Source organism: Labrus mixtus, chromosome 3 (genome assembly GCF_963584025.1).
Source record: "Labrus mixtus chromosome 3, fLabMix1.1, whole genome shotgun sequence".
NCBI lineage: Eukaryota > Metazoa > Chordata > Actinopteri > Labriformes > Labridae > Labrus > Labrus mixtus.
Genome location: NC_083614.1, coordinates 31858637 through 31882018, shown reverse-complemented (window position 1 = coordinate 31882018; position 23382 = coordinate 31858637). Strand labels below are relative to the sequence as shown.

The 23382-nt window shown below is 40.4% G+C and overlaps 1 protein-coding gene across 2 annotated transcripts in view; it reads left to right on the top strand.

Annotated features, from left to right (window-relative positions):
* Positions 1-23382, top strand: part of pde4ba (phosphodiesterase 4B, cAMP-specific a) — a 197060-nt gene that overhangs the window by 49590 nt on the left and 124088 nt on the right. The window contains exon 1 of one of the 2 annotated variants that reach the window (XM_061034966.1): positions 124-928. The exons of the other annotated variant lie outside the window; for it this stretch is intronic. Coding sequence (XP_060890949.1) covers positions 705-928 — 224 coding nt within the window. The 5' untranslated portion in view covers positions 124-704. Of the gene's footprint in view, positions 1-123; positions 929-23382 lie in introns of those variants that run through there. 2 annotated transcript variants of the gene reach the window in all.

Sequence of the window (23382 nt, the reverse complement as noted above, 5' to 3'; positions counted from 1 at the left end):
GGAAGAGGGGGTGGGGGGTCTGACTCGAGGCGCTGGGCATAGTGGGAGTCACTCTGTGCCACACCAGGAGTGCCTTTTAAGGGGGGAGTGGGGGGTTGTTTGCAGAGAGCGGAGGTCAGTCAGGCAGAGGTTGATGGAGGGAGAGGAAGACAGGAGGAGGCAGAGAGCAGTTTTCAGCCCCTTCTGAATGTTTCATAAGGGAGATCCTCCAACATCAAGTCGCCTGGATGGACGGAAGGAAGGAAAGAGTGGGCACTGAGGTGAGGGAGTGACAAAGGGACACACAAGAAAAAAGGAAGAAGAGTGAGAAGCTGTGTTGAGGGGAGGAATCTCTCTCTCTAGGAAGGAGCTGGATGTGACCCTGCAGAGGGTAAAGCCCCTCAGAAAGGAAAAGAGAGAGGAAGAGGGCACGACTGCTGGCTGGATAATCCCTAAACCCGAGAAGAAGAGAGAAAAGGGGGGAGGATAAGACCGCAAAGAGGCAACACATACATCAAAAAAAAGGTATGTGTGAGCTGGACTCTTCCTAGATGGATGTTTGCCTGTGAGGTCGTCTCAATATTTCTGCATCATCATCCCCATCCCAGTGTGAACTTGTCTGTTTCTGGAGAAGGAAAGAAGAGTTCAAAATCAGCTGATGTGACTGAATTTTGAGAGAAAAAAAAAAGGGGGCAGGATTTGAAAGATAAACAAAAAAAAGTCTGATGTCATCCAACGAGCTGAGCGTTGAGATGGACTCCTGCATCCGGACGTTCAAGGAGCACATGCACCTGGAGCTGGAGCCTCCCAAAATCCCAGGTGTGATGGGAGGGAAGAGGGGCGCCACGTCCCCTAAACTGTCCCCCAGAAGCTCTCCGCGCCTTTTCCGAAAGCTGATGGTTAACAAGAGCATCAGGCAGAGGCGGCGCTTCACTGTGGCCCACACCTGGTAAGACCTGACAATTGAAAAAAAAAAAAAAAAGCAGAAGAAGAACATGGAGAACAGGGGTGAGACTTAACAGAAAAGAGAGGCGAGAGAGAGAAACATGCACAAGGGGTTGAGGGATGTGACAGAGGATTAAAGATAAGATGGAGAGGGGTTGGATGTGGATGGAGAGAGGAATCTCAAACGGGGAATTAATTGGTTGGGAATAAAGAAATGAGGAGATTAGTAAAGATGGGAAGTAATGATGTGAAGTTTGGGGGAAACAGGAAAAGGAGAGTCATTTTGAAAGGGATTAGAGCTAAATGATTGATAGAGGAATTTTGTAAGAATGCAGGTAGCAGTGAAAAAAAGGTGTTAAAAAAAGAGGTACAGAAAATTAGTAAGGGAATATGAAAAAGTTGTTTTTTTCTGGAAAGAAAACCAGAGTTATGACTTGATAAATGAGGTCAAAAAGAAGGAAAAGGACTGCTGTCTGGTGGTTTGTCACCGGGTTAGAGGATTACATAATGGACCACAATCACATTCAGTAAACTCCCCTGTCCTCCATTTTGCTGTTGTGCATCTCTGTGTTGGGGTGAGATTGGGTTGGTTTTGGATGAGTCTTTATTTTGCATGGCTGCAGATGGGTAAGATGGGTTATGAAACCTGGTTGTTCTTAACCAACCTGGATGCCCAAAATGCATCTACACACACAAAACAAGCTTTACCCAAAAATAACAAATACACTGCAACATGTGTGGCTCTTTTCCTCATTTTTTTGTTGTCATTCACATTGATGCGATTCCTCTTGGCACTTTTCCTGTAGGAACCTTAGAGTCTGACTTTCTCAGTTTAACAAGAATCACAGGATCAAAAATGTTTAAAGTCACATTATGTAAACATCATTTCTGTCTTATTTATTGCATCTATTTGTGCCCCATCCCCCCCCCCACCCATTTCCCAGAGTCAACCTATTAATTTTACAGCACTACGGTAGATAGATGGGAAGGGAGGGCTGCTGCTTATGTTATGCAATGTATGGATTAGAGGTGAGGAAAAGAGCTGCTGTGATTGGACTACCAAAGCTCAAGGTGACCCTTGTCCATGAAATTAAATAAAACAGCTGTTGAAGTCAATTTGCGGAGGAAAAGGTGCTTTGTTGTCTTGTGAAGGTGAAACATAAATGACAGATTTCTTACATGGGTCGCATGTTTATACAGATGTGACAATGTGATAACACGGGGTCGTCACAGCTTACATTGGCTGATTTAAATATCCTGTGTTGTGGAATAGGGAGGGAACGGAAATAAGTCCAGATATGAATCAGCTCCTGTATGTTGTGTCTACATTACATGCAGTGTTGTTGCAATGAGATATGTGCAAAAATGTGTGCTTTATATGTTCGTATGTGCGTCATTATCATGCCTGTATCGTGCATTTTTGACGCTATCTCTTTATGGGTGCATTTTTTTTAAAATGTAATTGATGTTTCCTTCTATTTTCTCCTTGGTTGTCTTGATCCCCCTCCCTTTACAGAAACAGAGACTCATGTCTGTTTATCTCCTCTCTCCCGCTCACTGTGTAGCCTATTTCTGAGCAGGCAGGGAGCTTTGTTGGGGGGGGGGGGGGGGGGGGGGTTGGGGGGGTAGAGGGGCAAAATACAAGAATAAAAAAACATCAACAAGGATTTTGCTTCATTTAGAAATCATTAAAGATATCAGCAGTGTCCGATTGCCTTGTTTGCTCTCATAAGACCACACGTTATGGGCTCCAGCCAGAGACATGACTACACCCATTACAGCCATTACACCCATTAACCGCCAGCCAAGCCCAGCCCAGCCCAGACCATTAACATCCATGTTCATGATAAAGCGTTCTTAGGCGAGACACTGAGGTCTATCTGCTCACTCATTGTGATGCTGCAAGAGTGACAGGTAAGAAGCTAAAAATGGAAGAAGGGGAAGGGGGGGGGGGGGGGGGAGGCACAGCGAGAAAGAGCCCAGAGGGAAAGAAATCAGCATTCATCTCTGGAGGAGAGGAGAAAATGAAGCAGATAACAGCACTTGCTAACAAGTACCAGGTGTTTTAAACTGATATTTTCAGCTTTTCTTTTTTTTAATCAGGCACTCAACAAACGCAGGTTTAAATTAAGCAAAAGATGAATCACTGCACTCTTTCCTTTTAATGCCATGTCATTGTGCAATGCCCCAAAAACATCCTTTTCCACTTCAACACGTTAACCTGTCATGGAAGACTTTCAGGGTTATACTGTCATCTTTTTAGAATATTTAAATATGCACGACGTGCTACCAGTGAGCTCCCAATCAAAACGATTACAAAAGATGACAAAGAGGAACCCCCCACCCCGATGACAATGAACTCTGAGTTAATCATCAAGACGAGGAGGGGGGCGAAACAGACCTGAGGAAGAGAATATGTTTACCTAAGATGTATCCAAGTATAATATCGATGGTGTTTTATCACAGCAGCACATACAGCGTCAGCACGGAGTAGCAGCTCCCGCTTTCCTTATGCAGCAGTCTTTGATGTAACATGCCGTGCTTCCACTGCAACAATAAACATGTTGTGTCTGTCATGGCCGCTGCTGCCGCCACACGACCCGTTACAACTGTAAAATAACATAGCTCTCTGCCTTAGATAACTCTGGAAATATTTGTAAGGACTCAAGAAAAAATATGACATAAGTTAAGTGAGAAATTCTGTTTGTTTGATGGATCGCCCCTTGAGATGAACCATGGGGGGGGGGGGGTCCAACACAAAAACAAAAACACAACAGTACAGTGTCATACAGACAGTCAAGGACAAAATACACACATCAACATAAAGGCTCTCAAACACCCATCCGCCCAAGTATCCCTACCGCAAAGCCACAGCAGCACCCCACACAACATCATCAGAGGTAGATGCACATGATGACATATGCAATCAAGAAAACAGAAAGATATGATATAAAAGGGGTAAGAAGACATCACCATGAGAAGCAGCAACATGGTTTTGTGAGAAAAGGTAGCAGTGATTTCTTAAAGAGGTGTAGTGAATTTATCTGATGTTTATAGGTAGATTGTTCCGGTCACAGGGAGCTTTGTAGTTGAATGATCGTCTGCCGATTTCTTTAGGAACAAGAAAGAAAGGCTGCTGAGTGTGTCTTAAAGAATATGAGGAATTGTGTGGTGTTAAATGTTGTTTTTAAATAAGAGGGAAAATTGAAGTGGATACATATGAAAATACATCCAGTGGTAATGTCTAAAGTCCATTTTTAATTCATTGAGTTGTTTTAGTTTTACATATTTTATCTTTAAATTTACAGGCTGACAGATCTTTTGTCTGATTATTTTCTCTTGTAAGTGCTTCAAATGTGCAAACAGACACACACACACACACACACACACAGTATTTACTCATGATTATAATCATGATTATTATTATTGAGCCACAAAGTCTTGCACTCCATGTTTTTCAACAGATCATCATCTGTATTCTCTTAATGTTAAGAAGAGCACAGGCATTGATCTGTGTATTACTGCCTGAAGTGAAAAACGCGGTACTCAAATCCAAAATGTTTTCCACGCTCTTGTCCGATCGGCTCTGTGCTTTGCGAGCATCATTTGGCTTCGCTAGACTGATGGTGGGTGAACTCCTGACCTACTGGCACTCAGACAATGACTCTTCTGTTTGAGCTCTTCTGCTGCTGCCTCGCCTCCTTCTCTGTCCGTCTCACACTCTTTGACTGCCTGTGTTTGTTTGCTTCCTAAGTTACACTCTCTCTGTCTGCTTCTTTCTTTGAGGAACTTCCTTGTTTTTTGTCTTCTTCCCCCCCCCCCACACACACACACACACCTTCTTTCTGTGTTTCTGTACCTTCAGTCTTTCTCTGTTTTTTTTACTCCAGAGCTCCACATGATGTAAATGTTTGATGGCGAGGCTGAGGCGTTTGACCGCTCACACTAAAAGCACATTAAGGAGACGGAGAGGGGGATCTGAGGGAGGTGAAAGACTTGACATCAGAAGAGGGCAGAGAAATTAAAAAGGGAAAGTAAAAGATAATCGTAAGAGAATTACATTTATTCTTACAGATACCATTTCTAAAGTCGTTAAGATCCCTTTACCAGTATTTGTAATATTGATTGTATTTTAAGGGGTATTGTCCAGAACACATGATGATGTATTGGAATCAGTATCAGGAGGAAAATTGGGTCAGAACATCTCTAGTTCATCGCTATTTGTTCAAAACTACAACAATTGTATGCTCCAAACAACTGTATTTATACAAAACCTTCATTTTCTAACTTTTAAAATTGAACACACTGTGATCAAAGTTTATTTAGCCTTCGCCTGAAAGTCATTTTCTGTACCGACCTTGAACACATCTTAGTAACCTGTGTCACTAAGCAGTATAACAAACGGAGCGACGCAGCCTCTGCATGCATCTCACCGAGCAGCAGACGGAAGTGAGGAAAGCATGTCGCTTCACACTGCGTTGTTCTCGCCGGGTCACATCGCAGATTCAAGTCATTCACAGCATGTGGAGACAAAGTTGATCTGACTTAAAGGGGCTGTATGTAACTTTCAAAAATACTGCGTTTGTAGCGACACCGCATGGCCGTTAGCTGAACTGCACCGGTAACCTGCTTCTCGCTCTCCCTCGCGTGCATCCCTGGATATTTAGCGGCATAATGTTTACAGAGGAGGTAAGTGGTCGTACACATGTGAACGTCTGTGAAGGAGTCTGTGTGTCTGTATTCATTCTCCATCCTACAAGCAACGGTCTCTGCAGGCACTGGCTCAGAGCGGGAGTGTGTGATGAGTTTGTACTGTTGATCTCTGTAAGCGGAGCGGAGTGAGGAGGACGTTGAGAACGTGCATAAAATGTCACTTCCTGGAGCTTTCGCGGAAAATACGACCCGGGGGAAACTTTTTATACAGGCAACACAGATAGAAAGTGAACATCTACTTTTTCACATCAGTTAACCGTTCGCTTATTAATGGGCGATAAAAAACGATTTAAATACATGTACATACCTTTAAAAACTGTTTTTTGAGAAGGTAGTGAACATCTATGCCAGCCAGAAAAAGGGCAGCTTCTGTTGCATTTACTGTCTTTATTCTCAGGCAGTAATTGCAGAGATAAGATTAGCTTTGCACTCAAGTTAGAGTGTTTTGCAACATCTGTCTTAAATGGGCAAGTAGTTTCCTGAGATGGCCTGTGTTTGCATTCATAATTTGATAGCAAATGTAAGGCACGATTGTTGGTCGATACCATTACTGGTATCTTGTAAATTTCCCCGTTGTGGGATAAATAAAGGATTATCTTATCTTATCTTGACTGGTACAGTGCTACTCTTTCCTCTTGATAAAATTGATTTATAACAAATGTGTATGTACTCCATTTGGCTGTCTAAACCTTACCTAACACCTCACTAAAGATCACCACACCTACATCTGAAATGTTAAACACTTGGCTGTTTATATGTACAGCTACAAAAAGAAAGATTGCTCTTTTAGATTATGTTGAACATGACCTTCTCCCGTGTTGATGCCCATCAGGTACTTTTCTGGTGCAATCAGGAGATAACAGAGAGAGCTGCAGGGGGACAGATAAAGCAGTGAAGGGCAGGAAAGGCTCAGGTTGTATGTGTTGAAGGACGGAAAAAGATAAATGTGAAAAATAGAACTAGAAAAGTCAGCCCTGGCACAAAAACGAGAGCCCCCTTACACTGAGGGTTATTTACCTTGTCAATGTCAACCTAAATATCCATCTTTCCACACTGCTCCGTCAAGCTCCTTGTCTGCTATCGATTTGTTTCTTTCCCTTCTTGCCTCTATGACTCACCCAAAATGGTCTCTGTGTCGATGTCAGGGAAGGCTTGACGTGATTATTGTTACTGCTGGAGCCATGTGTGTTTGTGCCAAATGCTCATTTAAGTAAGAGACAAGGAGACAGATGCAGAGACAAAAGAGGAATTATTTCATCACAGAGGGAATGACTAAGATGTATACGACGGTTCAACCTTTAGGATGGGTTTTTGCTCCAGTGAACATTTTTGTAACTGAACAAATTTTTTAAGTGTAAGCAAACGTAGCACTGAAAAAATACCTTTTTTCAGCTATTTCATCAAATTGCAAGATCAGTTATGCAAGTGTCAATATGCTGCCTTGAAACAGAACAATGGCAGATCAGAATCAAAGACGTTTGTGCCAGTTATTAAGAGCCTAAACCTATGAAGTCCTTAATCCTGTTTTAGGACACCTGAATGCATTGTGTTGTAACCGTTGTCAGAAAAACAAAGACGATGATGTTTATTTTTTTAAACTGAAGTTTTAACTTTGATTGTTAATAAAAGTGGGTTGTATTAGGGCAAGAAAAGACTTAACCCTCATGCATCACTATGGACATTTTTGTCCATTTGGTCAAATGTTTCCTCTTCATCTGGTCATCATTTTGTCTGTGTTAGTTCATATGGCAAAGAAAGTATCTCTCTTGACACATTTTGGAATGCACTTCCAAATTTTAATAGATCAATAGAACACTGGGAAACAAATTGACTAGAATCATGTAATCAAACTGGCATTTAAAGGGTTAAATTCCTGATAATTACTCAATATTTGATATTTTTGAGCAGGGCTGAAGTTGTTTAAGAGATTTATGCAGAAAAAAGTAGAAAAAAATATTAATCTGTTCTATTTTTATATCAGTTTTTGTAAATTGGAACATTTTCACCCTCCATTGTCCAAACAGGGAACTACATTTTAAATCTGATGCTACACAAAAACTAACAATGCATCAAAGTCAATATTTTGGATAATCTTTGACATATCCAACACTGATTTGAAAAAAATCCCCCAGCCACCAAATATTTGTTTTATGGAAAATAACTCATTTTTGTGTTTTTTTCTTAAATAACAACAGTGACATCAAGTAATCAAACTGGCATTTAAAGGGTTAAATTCCTAAAAATGATTGAATGTTTTGGTAGTTTTGAGCAGGGCTGAAGTTGTTTAAGAGATTTATGCAGAAAAAAGTAGAAAAAAATATCAATCTGTTTTATTTTTATAGCAGTTTTTTGGCATGGACATTTTGTCCTTAGTGACTTCAGAGGGTAGTAAATTAAACTGATGCATCCTAACCACGTTTTGAAAAGAGGATGCACCAACATCTGTTCCTGTGGTTTTTTAATGAGAGAAAGATGACATGACATAAAAACTGAAAGAGTGATTTGGGATGTTATTACATAAAGGGCTATGCCAGAACATCTGGTGTTTTATTGTTTAACCCTTAAACTAACAGGATGCTGTGGTGATGTCTTTAATCAATGTTCATAAAGTTACATTGGAATTATAATATCCCAGGCTCATTTAGACAGGGGCTACTCACATACTTTGGAGTAACCTTAAATTCTTGTATAAAATATATTGACTTTTTTCTGTATGGTTTCAAACTGAACTCTTGAGAGGGTTTGAATTAACCAACTAGTTTCCCTTTTCTGAGCCATTATTTGGGTTCATTTATTTTTCCTTTATTATTTTAAATGGTATTACAGTTGTAGTCCATGTTCTTTGCTCCTCTGCACACCTTGTACAACCTGCAGTTAACCATAAGAACATAATCTCTAAGGTACATAGATGTTTATCGATAAACACCAATCAAATCCACTTCTGGACTTAATATAGTGAAACTAAAGATAGTTAAATCCAAGTAAACCAAATGGTTTCGCAGTTTTATTTCTTAGTGTCATGTATTTCATTGGTCATTTTCTCAATTTAAATCCATGTCCACCTTAATCGAGCACAGCTTTGTAGCAGCCTTTCACTCGAGTAGCCTTCCAACACCACAAGAGCATCATCATTCACTTTTGAGTCACTGATAAATCCGGTGACGATGGCAGTGATTCAGAGGTCTGCTTCCTCTTCCTCCCCACTCCTCCTCTTCACTCTCACACTGCATGACTTGGTTCAGCTCCCCCGATCTCTCTCTCTCTCTCTCTCTCTCTCTCTCCTGCTTCTCTGAACCGAAACCAGCAGAGCAGAAAGTTAAGTTCTACGGATGGCTGAAGGAGTGTGATTGTTTAGGCGCTTGTATTGTGCGTGCATGGGAGCGTTAACATGTCTGTGCGTAGTTATCTTGGCTGGGGTTTTAGATTCCAGGGAAATAAACTTGTGTCAGGTTAATTCACACACCCTTTTACATGTTGACGGTGCACAACACATGGCTTGTTGCACCGCTCATATTCATTTCATAACCGCTTAATTATTGCATGGGATGTCCAGGATGTTGACATCGACATCCACTATGAATCAAACATCATAAGGGTTTATGAATCCCCCGCAAGACATTGACACAAACGACTTCCTGTTGACACAATGTGTTTTCTAATTGACTGTTTAATTAACTGAAGCTGTACAGTGTATACAATGTCTTGCATGCAGTGGTAAAGGTCTGATGGGAAAGTAAGCTTTTGTTCCCCTGGGATGTCCTTGTGGTTGCTTTAAGCTACTGTAAAGAACATACTGTACCATGCACTTACACAGCTGTCAGTTTGCATTTAACTGATGAGGTGTAATGCTTGTCACATAACCATCGCCCCTTTTGTACTTCACTCTATACCGACTTGCACTGGAGTAATGCAATCCTTGAGACCCTTGAGTGTGGTGAACATGAAGGAAGGAAAATTATGTATTTTGTTCACCGGCTTCAAATTTCCCATTTTCATTTGACACAATCAATCAATCAAACTTTATTTATACAGCACCTTTCAGACAAATGAAATTGCAGTTCAAAGTGCTTTACAAGAGTGAAGTTATTGGTGAAAAAGTAGTTTATAAAAATCATTGAGAGACTAATGCACACCAATAAGAATTAAAATAATATATATAAAAATGAAAAAATAAAATACGACACATAAAAGCAATAAGATATTAAAATGAATACATAGAAGAATATAAGCATCTGGAAACATGGCAGGACTCTCATTGTTGTACATAAAAGTGCAACATGATAGAGACAACATCAGAGACTGTAATTAAAGAGGAATGAACAGAAGTAGTGTTTTTGCACTGCACTGCAAGATTATAAATAAGGGTTTTAATTTAAATTCAAAGAAAGGTGAAGGATAAGGAGCAGACATTTTTCTTTTGTTTTTTAAATCTCAGGATCTCTTTGAATTCTAAATATCAGTGTATTTTTTCCTTCGTCTCCATTTGACTGGTCGTCCCCATTGTCCTCCATGTTTGGTTTCATGATATCCCCAACCACATTAGAGTCTTCCCCCTAACATCATAAACTCACCTACATTAAACAGTCCATAGTTAGTCTAGTTTTAACATTATGCAGTAAAGTGTTGAGGTCCATTCACAGTACAGTCACTTGGCCACCTTCTAGTTGTACTTGGGCGCATGCTCACACTGTGACCGGCTGTGAGATTTTGGCGTCCTCTTGTCATCATCTTACATTTGTACCTATGTTTTTTTTTTTTACGTTCCTTTTCTAAATGATCGTTTTCTTGTTGTGATGTTGATGATGATGTAGATGTTGATGTTGTGATGCTGCTAACTTAACCCGAAATGGATCTGCATCATCCTCCGCTGAGCTTCTTCTGCTAACTCTGGATGTCAACGGGACTGCCAGCTTCTTCTTTTTGTTGCCAGTGTGGGACCAACATTTTTTCCTTGGGTCATGGAAAACGTGGGCTTTAACACCACGCATTCAGGAAACAATGGAAAACCAATTTGTCTTCATTATATTCCATGCTCATCCTCTTTCCTCCCTCTCCTCTCCTCTTCTCTCTACAACCCCCCCATCCCCCACGTCTCTTGCCTTGCAGCCTCGATGATAATGTGACATTTGTAATGGAATTTTTGGATGCTGCAAGCTACAGCTCTTTTTTTTTTTTTTTTTTTTTTTGGGTGGCATTTTTCAAACTCATAATTAAGAACTGACATTCAAGCAATTTTGTAGGTTTCATAATCGAGCCCAAATCAATGCAGCTGCAGTGGAAATAGTTTGAAGTTAGGATAACAACCTTTCCTTTGATTTTTAATACTGTTAGGATGTGGTTAGTGCACCAGTGATTTGGGCTATAAATGATCTCGTGTTCATAGAGATACGTAGCATTCCCTGTTAGATTGAGCAGAGAGAAACACAGAAGCAGCAGGGGAGAAAGACACACAAAGAACTGAAGCAATTAGTTGCATTTCAGTTCAGAGGATGATGTTTTTTTTTTCGCTTTATGAAGGACATGCATCTATTCATGTGAGCCCAATTTGTCTGTGCTTTTAGGGCAGTGAATATTGCCTTTTCTTTTTACTGTGATTGAGTATGTGTTTCTCTACATGCATATACCTCTTGGTCTGCTTGCATCCTGTCATCTTTCTTATGGGGAATATGGCTGCTGTGTCGTTAACATAGTCCCCATGATGGTGTGTGTTTGTGCATTTGTGTTTCTCTGACTGCATGTGTTTGGAGCGCCAGCTGTGTATTCTTTTCAGCCCTTTTAGAAGAGCACAAGCGTTCATTAGTTCATTAATAACATAAGCGCTAAAAGCACCTGCTCTGCCTCTCTCCCACTTCTTTAGAAAAGAAGTTGTGTATATTCTGTGCTTGATTGCGATCTCTCAAAAGGACTGAAAGAAATGTGGCAGCATCCTATTTTTTTTTCAGTGGGCAACAATGTGCAATAAAGCGAGACAGAGTGTCTTATCTTATCCAATGAGTTTAAAATTGGGGTTATTGTAGCCGAAGTTATCAGAACTAGTAAAGGGGCATTTGTCATCACATTGACTTGGTGACCCACTGGACTGTTCACTTTGTCAAAAGATGTAAAACTTGTAAATCTTCAACCTAATGATAAAACTTTTATCATTACGGTGAAAACTGTATTGACAAATAAATGAAAAAGAAAGTCAGCGCAAGCAAATACAACTGTATCTGTATCGCACCTTTTAAACTGATACAGTTCTGGGCTATTTAAAGTCTTTATATGTGATTTTTAACACTTAAATATAATATAAATCAAGTATATCCTCTGAAAATAACTCTGTGAGTCATGACTGTCTACAATGGGTGTAACACCCGAGTCCCACTGTCTGTGATGTTTTCAGAGTTTTCAGAGTCCTATCTTCAGTTTGTTTACATCGTCAGGACGGCCGGCTGACTCCTCCCCTCCTGTATAAAAGTTGTTTAATTGAGGGACTAGAGAAAAGAAGAATAACATACTGTACTCACTGCTTAACTGTGTTTCTAGATCACGCTCATTTCAGGTAAATTTACATGCAGTGTGAAGATACGAGCATAATAAAGATCGCTAGCATTAGCATGCTAACACAACAATGCAGCGCGAGTTGTTTTGGTTTCATGCTGATGCTCAAGGGCGACATCTGCTGGATCAAAAAATCACATAAAGCATATAAAGCCTTTAAGTAAGTTCATGCACCAGAACAGCATTTAACACACACAAAAGAAAGCGGATCAAATACGGATAGTGAAAAAGATAATACTTGCTTTCAGTGAGATCTGCCGATTTTATGGTTGAATAGCTTTGCAATCCCCCTCCACTCAAATCATTGTGATGTTGGATCGGGGGCGGCGGTGTCCAACCATCACAGTTGGGCAGTCACTGAGTTATCCCCCCTGCTGTTTGAAGCTGGGAAAGGGTCCAGGGTTTGCCCTTCTTTCACTTTTGACATGAAAAACACTTTCAAGACCTCCAGGAGAGTCTACCGCAAAATAAAATCAACTTATCACCATATTTGAATTTAATTTAATTTAATTTAATTTAATTTAATTTAATTTTTTTTATTATTATTTATTATTATTATTATTATTATTATTATTATTATTATTATTATTATTATTATTAGTTATTTATTTATTTTTTAACCTTTATTTAACCAGATAAATAACCCATTGAGATCAGGATCTCTTTCACAAGGATGACCTGGCCAAGAGGTGATACATGATAAATGTGCAAATTGATTTACAGACAAAAGTACAGAATCTTGATCACAGATCACAATTCAGAAACACATCAGGCACTGTCCAATTGTCTCGCGTTTTTTAATCTTTTAAGATCGAGCCAAAGGCTTCAAGCGAAATGAGGTCCGCCATTTTCAAGTCACTTTGGAGAAAAGTTCCATGCGGTGGGAGCAGCAAAATGAATCACTCTTTTCCCGAGCTCAGTGCGGACACGAGGCACAGACAGTTTAAAGACATCACAGGAACGCGAGGCATAGTGGCTTCTGGTTCTTTGAAGGTATGAACATAAATAAGAAGGCACCAAACCAAGAAGAGCATATTTAGATGACATGGCGTCATCTTCCTCTTATTGACGGCTACATTTTCACTCTTCCCTTCCAGTGGTAGTGATCATCAGGTATAGATCATTTTGATTGCCTACAACATGATTCAAGTATAAGTTGGCAAAAAACTGACTTTGATTAAAAGTACACTTTAAACTGAGGCTTAAAACAAGGTTAAAATCTTAAACGTTACATGCCTGATACCTGGTATTTAGATGTATTATTTAATCTCAGCAATCATTTGGTGAAAAAGCTTTCAATCAGCTTTTGTACCTTAGATTGGCACCTGATCTGTCCATGGCTCTTAGCATATAGCTACAGTGTTTGTTTAAACAAAATCTATTAAATTAAGCAGCAGAGCTCCAATGATGACAAAGTGAGTCTGAGTTTACCTTGTGGCTGAGGAAAGAGCAGGAAGTTGATTTTTTTGGAAGGAAATACATCTTGGGCAACATGTATGTTGTTTGAAAACCAGAGGATGTAAGGATGAGACAGTGAAAGATATTTCAAAGTAAAAACAAATAAATTCCGTTACAGAAAACAAAAACAGAAAAGCTATGAAAACAACGAGCTCTGATCCATGCAGTAAATATGAGAACAATCATCCGATTCTAACAAACACACAGGAGTATTGATTGTATTATTTAGCAGAATATTGTTAGTAAAGAGATTTGAATGTGAGATTAATTGTTCACAATTTTCACATTCTATCAAACCAACATGGAAACAGCGTCTGTTCATTGGCATCTGGCTCCAATTTTCCAGATCTGAATCACAATCAATTGGACCAAAAGCACTCTCTGTACTTCCTGCTGGTAAACAACGTTTTGGCATCACATCCACTTTTGTTTTTCAAATCTGATTTCAACCCTAACCAAACCCAATTGATTTTTAAACCTCGTTACATGTTTATTCAAAGACAAAACAGTAACAGAGTAACTTGGAGTATAATGAGTGTAAATTATGACACGGTAGATCTGCATTTGGAAAAAACTGATTTTTCTCTAAAGGCTTAAATCTGGAACACATAACCAGCCGAAAAAAATAATCCTAGATATAAAATCCCTCCAAACAAAGGTTAAAGCTCCTGTGACCTTTTTTAAGTGGTTATAATGCATCTATTTGACCTACAAAAGCAAGACAGACCATCAGGAGTAAAACTGGTTATTTCTTTATTGTTGTGCTGCAGAAAAAAAGCCTTTTGGAATTTTCTCCAGGAGAAACAGTGTTAAGTTTGATTAAAAGAAAGCGCAATAAGGAGCTTAATAACAGACAAGAGAAGAGGTTGGAAAAAATATAGTTTTATGTAAAAAATTAATCTGAGATTTAAATAGTTTTATAACTTCCAAAAATCGATTTTTGTTTTTTGTCTTATCTGTCACTCCTAGCTAAGTGCTAAGGCTAGCTCTTTAACTCAGTAGTATGTCAAACAGAGCAACAAGAAATTCAGCCAGTCTCACAGATGACTGGAGTAGATCCTGAAGTATGTGCTAATTCAAAAATTGACTTTGAATCATGAATCCATGAATCTTTTTGAACTGAAAATAGATTCTGAATCGAATTGTGACCGCAAGAATCGACACACCCAAAGATTCCCAGCCCTAGACAAGAGGTACCACATTGTCCACAGACAACTACGGAAGTTGAATACAAAACAAAATTTGTGTAGCACCTCAGTTCAATGCTCTGTATTACCAATATGTCGCATTGCATCTTCACTATCAATTAAAAAAAACAATCGAAATCATCACTTTTTTCCTCTTTTGGTGTCAGTATCGCCGATGCTTGTTCCACACTACTCCGTTATCTTTGCAGACAGTAGTGCGTAGTCAGTGTAGCTGTGTGAGTAAGTATCTGTTTGATGTGTGTGCACTGTACAGTATGTCCTAATGATTCCTATATGTGAGCGTGTGCATGTACAGCCCCCTGTCTTATTGACTTAGTGTCACCAAAGGCCCATGGGAAAAACCACCACCCACACACTCTCTGATATGCAGCAGAGATGCAGAGTGTGTATGTTGTGTGTGTGTGTGTGTGTGTGTGTGTGTGTGTGTGTGTGTGTGTGTGTGTGTGTGTGTGTGTGTGTGTGTGTGTCTGTATGCACTGATGTGAACAAGTTTGGACTTGCAGAGAGGCTTGATGGTTTAGTGTTAGTTTGCGCTCCGGGATAAAAGGATTTGTGCGCTTCTTTTGTGTGTGTGTGTTTGAATTTGTGTTTTTTAGTTTGTGCGAGAGAGTACGAGAGAGAGCGAGGGAGAGAGAGAGAGAGAGAGGCACAGTAAGCCAGGACGATTATAAGGAGAAAGATAAACTATGGATGTATCTGAGAGTATTGGCTCTAATTTCATTCACTTTATCTGTAATGGTGATGTCGTATGCCCAATCCTGAATGCTCCCTATCTTACTACTCTTCATCCCCTATGGGACACCGAGGCTTCAATGAGCGCCCTCCATTGCAATCTGTCTTTGACACCATGTTGTTCGTCTTACCATGACAGGTCCATCATTTGAAGCACCTGTGTCACAGTTTTTTGCTAGATGGTTTTGGGCTTCCCAGGTTTCCTTTTGCTTGGTGGTGTCCATCTCAAGGCGTCTCTTGTGATCCGGGCCATCTCAAACGTCTGTATGTGATGTCCTTTATTATACTCTGGCTACTTGAAGGTAGATTCATCTAAGGCATCTGTGGTGGAATGCTTACACTCTCCTCCTTTCACTCTCTCTGCCATGTACAGCCGAACAGACTTTACATCACTGATATATCAGACCATCTTAGATTGAAGGCTGTACTGCTTGGATCCTCAGATATGGGAGAAGAAAGAAAGCTTGAACCTTCATAGTCTAGCTTTAGAGTCTTTTTTAAGCCCCACTGTCTAGTTAAAGTCTGCCACTAACTGAAGTGGTGCCTCATTTACAAGGATAGGTCCTTGGTGGTGTTAACACTCATCACTTGTGTTTTGGAGGTGATGGTGAGACCCTCCTGGTTAGCAGGAAGTTTTTGAGCCTGTCACTGTTCATCTGCATGTTGGCAAGGTTGGTTGAGAAAAGAGCGAGATCGTCTGCATAGTGAAGATCTTCACTAACTTAATCGCCTGTTGTGTGTTTATCTGCCTGCTGGAGTTTTGATGCACGTTTCACTTTTCTGTCATTACTCAAAGCCTAAAACGTAATGTCAAGCTATGCTAATGTGTGTGTGTGTGTGTGTGTGTGTGTGTGTGTGTGTGTGTGTGTGTAAAAATACGTCAGGGGATGCACAGTGTCATGCGGGCAGCGCTTATCCATGCTGGGATGTCAGCTGTGAAATATTGGCACCATTTCCTTATCCTAATGTCACCCTCTCTCTTTCTCTGTCTCTCTCATGTGCAGAAAGTTGTGCCCAGTGACTGAGTGGGCACCCATGGGTGTGTTAATTTTGTCAGATCACCCTTGGCTGCTTTCAAAATTTGCAAGTGTCTCATATCCCGCTGATGTATCGCAGGCTGCGTGCCCCTCAGGGAAACAATTTGTTAGTGCTGATATTCATGTTTCAGTCACGGATAAAGGCATTGAGATTAAGATTTAGAATATTGATCTAATAAAAAGCTTCATGAGGCTCCCAAAGGCCACAGACTTCTCAGATATTACCGTATATCATACTATATTGTCAGTTTTAAAAGGACTCACCATGTGATAGTCTGAAACAAAGTTCAAGTGAACCTTTAAGAATTTCAACACCAGGTTCCCTCTCCCCCCCCCCTCTCAACATGTCTGTCCCGTGATTAAAACTCAGTTTGCCTTCAGTCCGTTTCTGTTCATTATCCCTGTTCCCCTGCAGAGTTTGTTTAGTTAGTGTCACGCTGATTTACAGAGCAACAGAAACTGTGAGAGGACCTTTCATACACTGGTTAGACTTCCTTAATGAGCCTGTTGAGCTACATCCAGAATGTGAGCAGATTGAACAGGTATTCATATTGACACTAATGCTCCTGGCCCCCTTATATTTTCATTTTGCAGCAAATAGTAAAAAATACTATTACTTCATGTTTCTCTGGAATAGCTTTAATCGTGTTAAAGACAACCAGCAGATAAATATTGGGAGCACTGACTGTAGTATTAAAATCATGAGTCTCGCTACTTATGGTTAATCTGAGTTTTGGTGTTGTATGGATAGTGTCAGTGCATTGGCTTTCCCTTTCAATCTCTCTCTCTCTCTCTCTCTCTCTCTCTCTCTCTCTCTCTCTCTCTCGTTTAACATTTAAACCCTTAAAGACATCAGGAGGAGATTTTACATCCAAAAACAGGATTTTTACACAGGCACAGGACGAAGTCAGCAAAGAGATGACTCGTACTGTTTTGTCCACACGGGGCGCTAAAATCAACCGGAACTGAAAGTTCCTCATAAGAGCTTTAAAGTGTCGTTTTGGTATGTTAATTTTAATGCATGGAAGTGTTACTGGAAATGTAATCCAGTGGCCTTCTAGATGAGTTTCATTATCTCTTCATTTCTTTATTTAACTCATTTATTTCACAAAGCAAGAACATCATTGGGGCGGCAGTAGCTCAGTCTGTAGGGACTTGGGTTGGGAATCGGAGGGTCGCCAGTTCAAGTCAAAGCACGGACCAAGTCCAGAAATTGGTCTAGTAGCTGAAGAGGTGCTAGTCCACTTCCTGAGACCTCTCCATTAATGCATGTCCATAGGATCCTGTTTGTGCATATGTTTTTCTGTAGCATGTTCATTAAAACAGAGTGTAAAAACTGAATTTCCCCTCGCGGGATTAATAAAGAATAAATTATAAATTATAAAATGATCATCACCTTTAAAGACATCACTCTCCTAATCAAATTCACAGCTGCCTGTGCCGAAAGATTCCCAATGAATGATTTTAAACTTTGTCAACAAAATAAACTTACATGGAATAATTCTACTTTAGTTTGTTTTTGATGTCAATCCATGATCTCTTTGAAGTTTTCCTCTCACAGTGTAGGTGGATTTATTACTTTTCTACACGTTTCCAGGCGCTAAGGGAAATCTCACAGGCTGCGGGATCCGGGGGATAATATATGACTTACTAATGATTGCAGTGTGATGCATGGCAGAAGTTCACACATACACAGATGTGCCTCATCTGAAGTAGGGGAGAAAACAGGGGAGGATTAATGTCATGTTCTCTCTTGAGTTTAATAATTAGTTGTCACTATTATAACAAATTAAATCATCTTGACTAAAAGAGCGCAGTAATAGGTGTAGTGATCCAAGTTTATCCTTAAATGCTACATAAATGAAAGTTTCAGAGGCATGACACCAGGATTTATTGGAGACCTGGTATGTTGCTGCCGCTCCGTCTTTCTCCCAACACGTGTTAGTGCCCCGGAAATTATTTTAATACGACTTTACTGAAGTCAGGAATGGTGAATCAAAAAACTGGGCCTTCATTGCTAAATCGAGTCCAAAAGCCTGGGGAGAATTTGAAAAGAGTACTGGCAAAAAAAACCCTCTGCTGAACATAATTTTTTGCTTATGCTCCAGACAAGCAATTACTTGAAAGAACATGTGCAATCTCTGGGTCCTGCATCTAGGTCTTAATAATAAATCCATGCTAATACATCCATGGCTGTCAAATGTTTTGTGGTTGGGTCATTTTAGCCAATAATCATTTTTATCAGACTGTCTTACACGTTATTCCAACTTAAATATAATGTTAGCTGCATGATGCTGTCGCGGGTTTGACAAGGTTTTAATTTGGGGTGCCAGTCAGAGTCAATGCAAATTAAATGCAAACAAAAAATAGTCAACCTGCACAAAATATGACATAAGCAAGAGCCACAAAACAATCAAGCAAAACAGCAATGCGATTTCAATAATATATATTATCACAGGTATCAACCACACTGCAAACAAAATGAATGTCTCTGTTTGTAAGTAAAGTTCAGTCCCTTCCGGCAAAAGTCCGCACCGGTATACCCACAACCCACTGTTCAGTCCATTTCAGTTCAATGTTCAAACTACAAAACAAAAACTCCGCTGGGCCTCGAAAACAAATAAGGAAACAAACTCAAAAGAAAACCAGCGTCTCTCTTCGCGGTGCAATATTCGAAATACAAACAAACAAAAGACACACCAGGTACTCACGGTACCGGAGTTTTTAAGTCAGTCAGTAGGTTAAGTCAGAGTTGGGTTTTGCTCCATTGCGACCGGTATCTCCTGACTCCAGGGAACAGCTGATCCGCCAGGAACAGGGAAATAAACAAATCCAACAGGTAATCGGGCCTGACAAAGACGGACCTCCAGCGACGAAGATGTCACACAAAACGGATATAACACGGACTTCCAAACACGCTCTATGCCGAGGTAACACTTCTCCTTCGCTGACTTTCTTTCAATGACTCTCCGCCTTGATCACCGGTGACTTGCACCTATACATAATGCCCTTCCTGGAGGACGGATTCAGACTTTGCGGCACTGTGGCTGTTTTTCATCGGAGTGTGAGATGAATGTGGGTGGATGACGGAGGAAGCAATGAATGGAGGTGTGTGCGCTACAATACATTAATGTTAATTGTACAGTAGATATGATAAGTGGAAACAGATATGGAATATAGCCTTAATGCTATCCGGACATGTGTTGGAGACACAAACTTCACAACACCCCTCCATTAAATTAAGTCTGGACACGCCCTTAGGTGATTGTCTGAAAGTCTTCCTGCAGCTCCTCCACTCGTTTTATCCCCCTCTCTAACCTTTCAGATTTATTCCAGGAGGCACTGAGCTCTGAGCCGGTGAGTCTAGCATTTGAAGGTCAATCATACAGAGCTGTAGACGAGCCATGCACCCCTGCTCAGACTACAGGTTGGAGGATAACAGAAATGAACCTGACTACCCTCACAAATAGGACACATATTAAACGCGTTTGTCCCAGTACCATGATGACTTTGACACCTTCATAAGACAAATCTTACTTACAAATCTTATGTTGACTTTTAAATCTTTAATACTTAAGATATTTGTTTTTTTAATCTTGAATGGTCAAGTGATCTTTTGCCATGGACAGATATCACTTGATTATCCTTTTCCGTACCATGTGGGCAAAAAGTAAACCCTTGTTGTACTCTCATCAGCTGCAGATCCACTGTGACAAGTGATAAGCCACAGTTAATAAACAAGGAAGACAAGGGAATGAAAGGCATGAATCCTCAAACAACCTCTTAAATGTCTTGGTGAAGACTGCTCTAAAGGAACATGTTTATATACTTTTTCTGACAAAGTAGGAAGCAGCCGGGGCACCACAAAAGTAGTTCTGTTTTCAAAGCAAATAAGTGTACAGTATCATAATCGCTCAACCAACAATATGACAAAGTAACACCCGTCTTTCATCTCCCACCTTGTGAGTGCAAGTCTTTTTTTTGTAGGAAAGCAAAGCAAGATGTACTGCCTGTGTTTTTGTACATTGTGCGTTGAGCTGACAGAAACAATGAAAAGCCCTTCAAATCTCTAAATCTGTCGCTCAGACTCGTCTCAAGGTTGGCAATCAAAGCCAATCAGCAGATTAGGCACAGAAGACATGTTGAAGGTGATTTTTGTTCGACAGACTCCATCATTTTTCATCAGTGCCTCAGGCTCTTCTAAATGTTCTCGACTGAACTCACCGGCAGTGAAGAAGTGACAATCATGAGGAGGTTGTCATGTGCTGCTGAGCATGTTTGTGTACCTGTAATTCAGCGGTGTACAGTATAATGCTGTCGGTTTCACCTTTGTGGCATGTATCATTCTCCCTTTCCAGTCATGTTCCCAGTAAACTGATACATTTTTTTGGCATAGCTGTATCCTGCTCCGAAACATCACTCCTCCTTTCTGATTGCTCAGCTAAGTAGTCCAAAAGTTGTTGAGACAGTACAGTTCAAATGAAATTGTTTTTTCATTTCAAGAATATCTAAGACCTGAGGGAAAATGCCTTACCTTCATATTTTCAAATTGTGTAAGTTCACTCTCCAATTCTACAATTCACTTAGCAGACGCTTTTATCCAAAGCGACGTACATCAGAGAGTAAGAACAACACAAGCAAGGATCTAGAAAAAAGGGAACAATGTCACAAGGGAAGCCGTCGCTAGTAGTTTTTAAATCTTGATGCTAAAGCTGGGCTAACTCATGTCACGATCTACCTCCTCTCTTCAAGCTCTCTGCTAGAGAGTGCTCGCTTACAAAACAGCGACAAAAACGTCTCCTCCTTAATTTAACTCTCTGATCCAGGTCTACACTCCCTCCCGCCCACTACGCTCTGCCAATGAAAGGCGTCTGATCCAACCTTCACAACAGGGTCCTCAGACGCTGACTAGACTCTTCTCCTCTGTCGCCCCCCGGTGGTGGAATGAACTTCCAAACTCCATGTGATCTGCAGAGTCCCTCTGCACCTTTAAGAAAAAGCTAAAGACCCAGCTCTTTCATGAATACCTACTAACTTAATGATGATGGTCTCCATATTATTGATGATGATGATGGTAATGACGATGGTTTTTGTTTGATAACGGCGACTTATAAGATGGTTTCTATACTGATTAGAGCTCTCAAGAACTGCCCTCAATGTTGTGCTTTGCCTCTGGTCACTTCCTGTCAGCACCTGTGTGTCCAATCAGACTCAAAGCTGATCGTTTGCTATTACTGTGTCTTAGGTGTCGACTGTATAAATGAAGAGGACATAATGATGACATAAATCTGACAGCCAAACCCCTGAAGCGTTCCCTGTTGTTATTTACTCTATAGAGACCGAAATACAACGGCAACATAAGAAATCACATTGTTTTAAAGGATTCTTGAAACTACATGTCTTTTGCAACAGTGAGCTCTTTTAATCTCTTGCTGTACTTAAAGGCTTTATTTAAGCAGTGAGTACAGTATGTTATTCTTCTTTTCTCTAGTCCCTCAATTAAACAACTTTTATACTCGAGGGGAGGAGTCAGCCGGCCGTCCGGGCGATGTAAACAAACTGAAGATAGGACTCTGAAAACTCTGAAAACATCACAGACAGTGGGACTCGGGTGTTACACCCATTGTAGACAGTCATGACTCACAGAGTTATTTTCAGAGATATACTTGATTTATATTATATTTAAGTGTGAAAAATCACATATAAAGACTTTAATTAAATCCTTTCTTTATTATTTTCTCCCCATTCTGCTTATTCCCCACGACTCTCCTCCTCCACTCCTGTCCCTTCCTGTTATGCACGTACTTCCATTTCCTCTCACCCTAGCATTTTCTCGCGGTTGTTCTTTCTTATCCCTCTGCTGTTGATGTGTCACATGCAGCTGACTGGAGCCCGCATTGTAGTCATTACTAATTCACAGCAGACAGAGGGCATTTACTTTATTCTCCGATGCATGATACATCCATTATTCACACTGCTTCAAAGATATTTCTAATTGCTGGCACAAACTCTCATCATGGAGGAAAGAACTGTCCCCAAACTGCTCATACTCCTCATTGAGACGCCTTAAATCCTTCATTTTATGTAGGGAAAATCTTTAGTTTTACATGACAGCAAACATGTATTAAAAAACAAATACACAAATACACTGAAGAGAAACATCTTTCTCTTTGTGAGACAATATAAAAAGGGGATTTTAGGTGAAACTCTCTCCTTGCCCTTGGCTCTCAGACTCCACTCAGACTACTAGAGAGTGTAGAAACACTGATTGCAGCTCTTCAAGGCATTACCTGCAGCTACTTTGCGCTGAAAGTAAGAGGATATTTCATGTAATCTCTCTCTCTTTCACTCTTATTTCCTTCCATTTACACCTCCGGCTCCTTTCCCTTCTCCGCTTTTCACTCCAATCCATAAGCGTTCTACGTTCGCCCGTCAGGCTCATCGACTCCACACCGCGCACGCAGCCTTATAACAGTTATCGTAATTGAAATCAATAGACGGGTATAGAATGTACGGTGGCCTGGAGGGACAGATTATGTATTTCCTGCTCGTCCGCTGCTCTGTCCCCTGCCTGCCAGTCTCACAGTTAAGTGTTAAGCCCCAGAGATAAATTCATTTAAGAAAAACACTTAACCTATGAGGCTGTAAGCATGTTTTTCACTTGTTTTTCTTTCTGTGTCTTTGGAAGTTGACAGAAAAGACAGACAGGAAAGATGGGAGAGAGGCGTTATGACAAAGGTTGGATGCCAGATTGGCGGGTACACAGTATG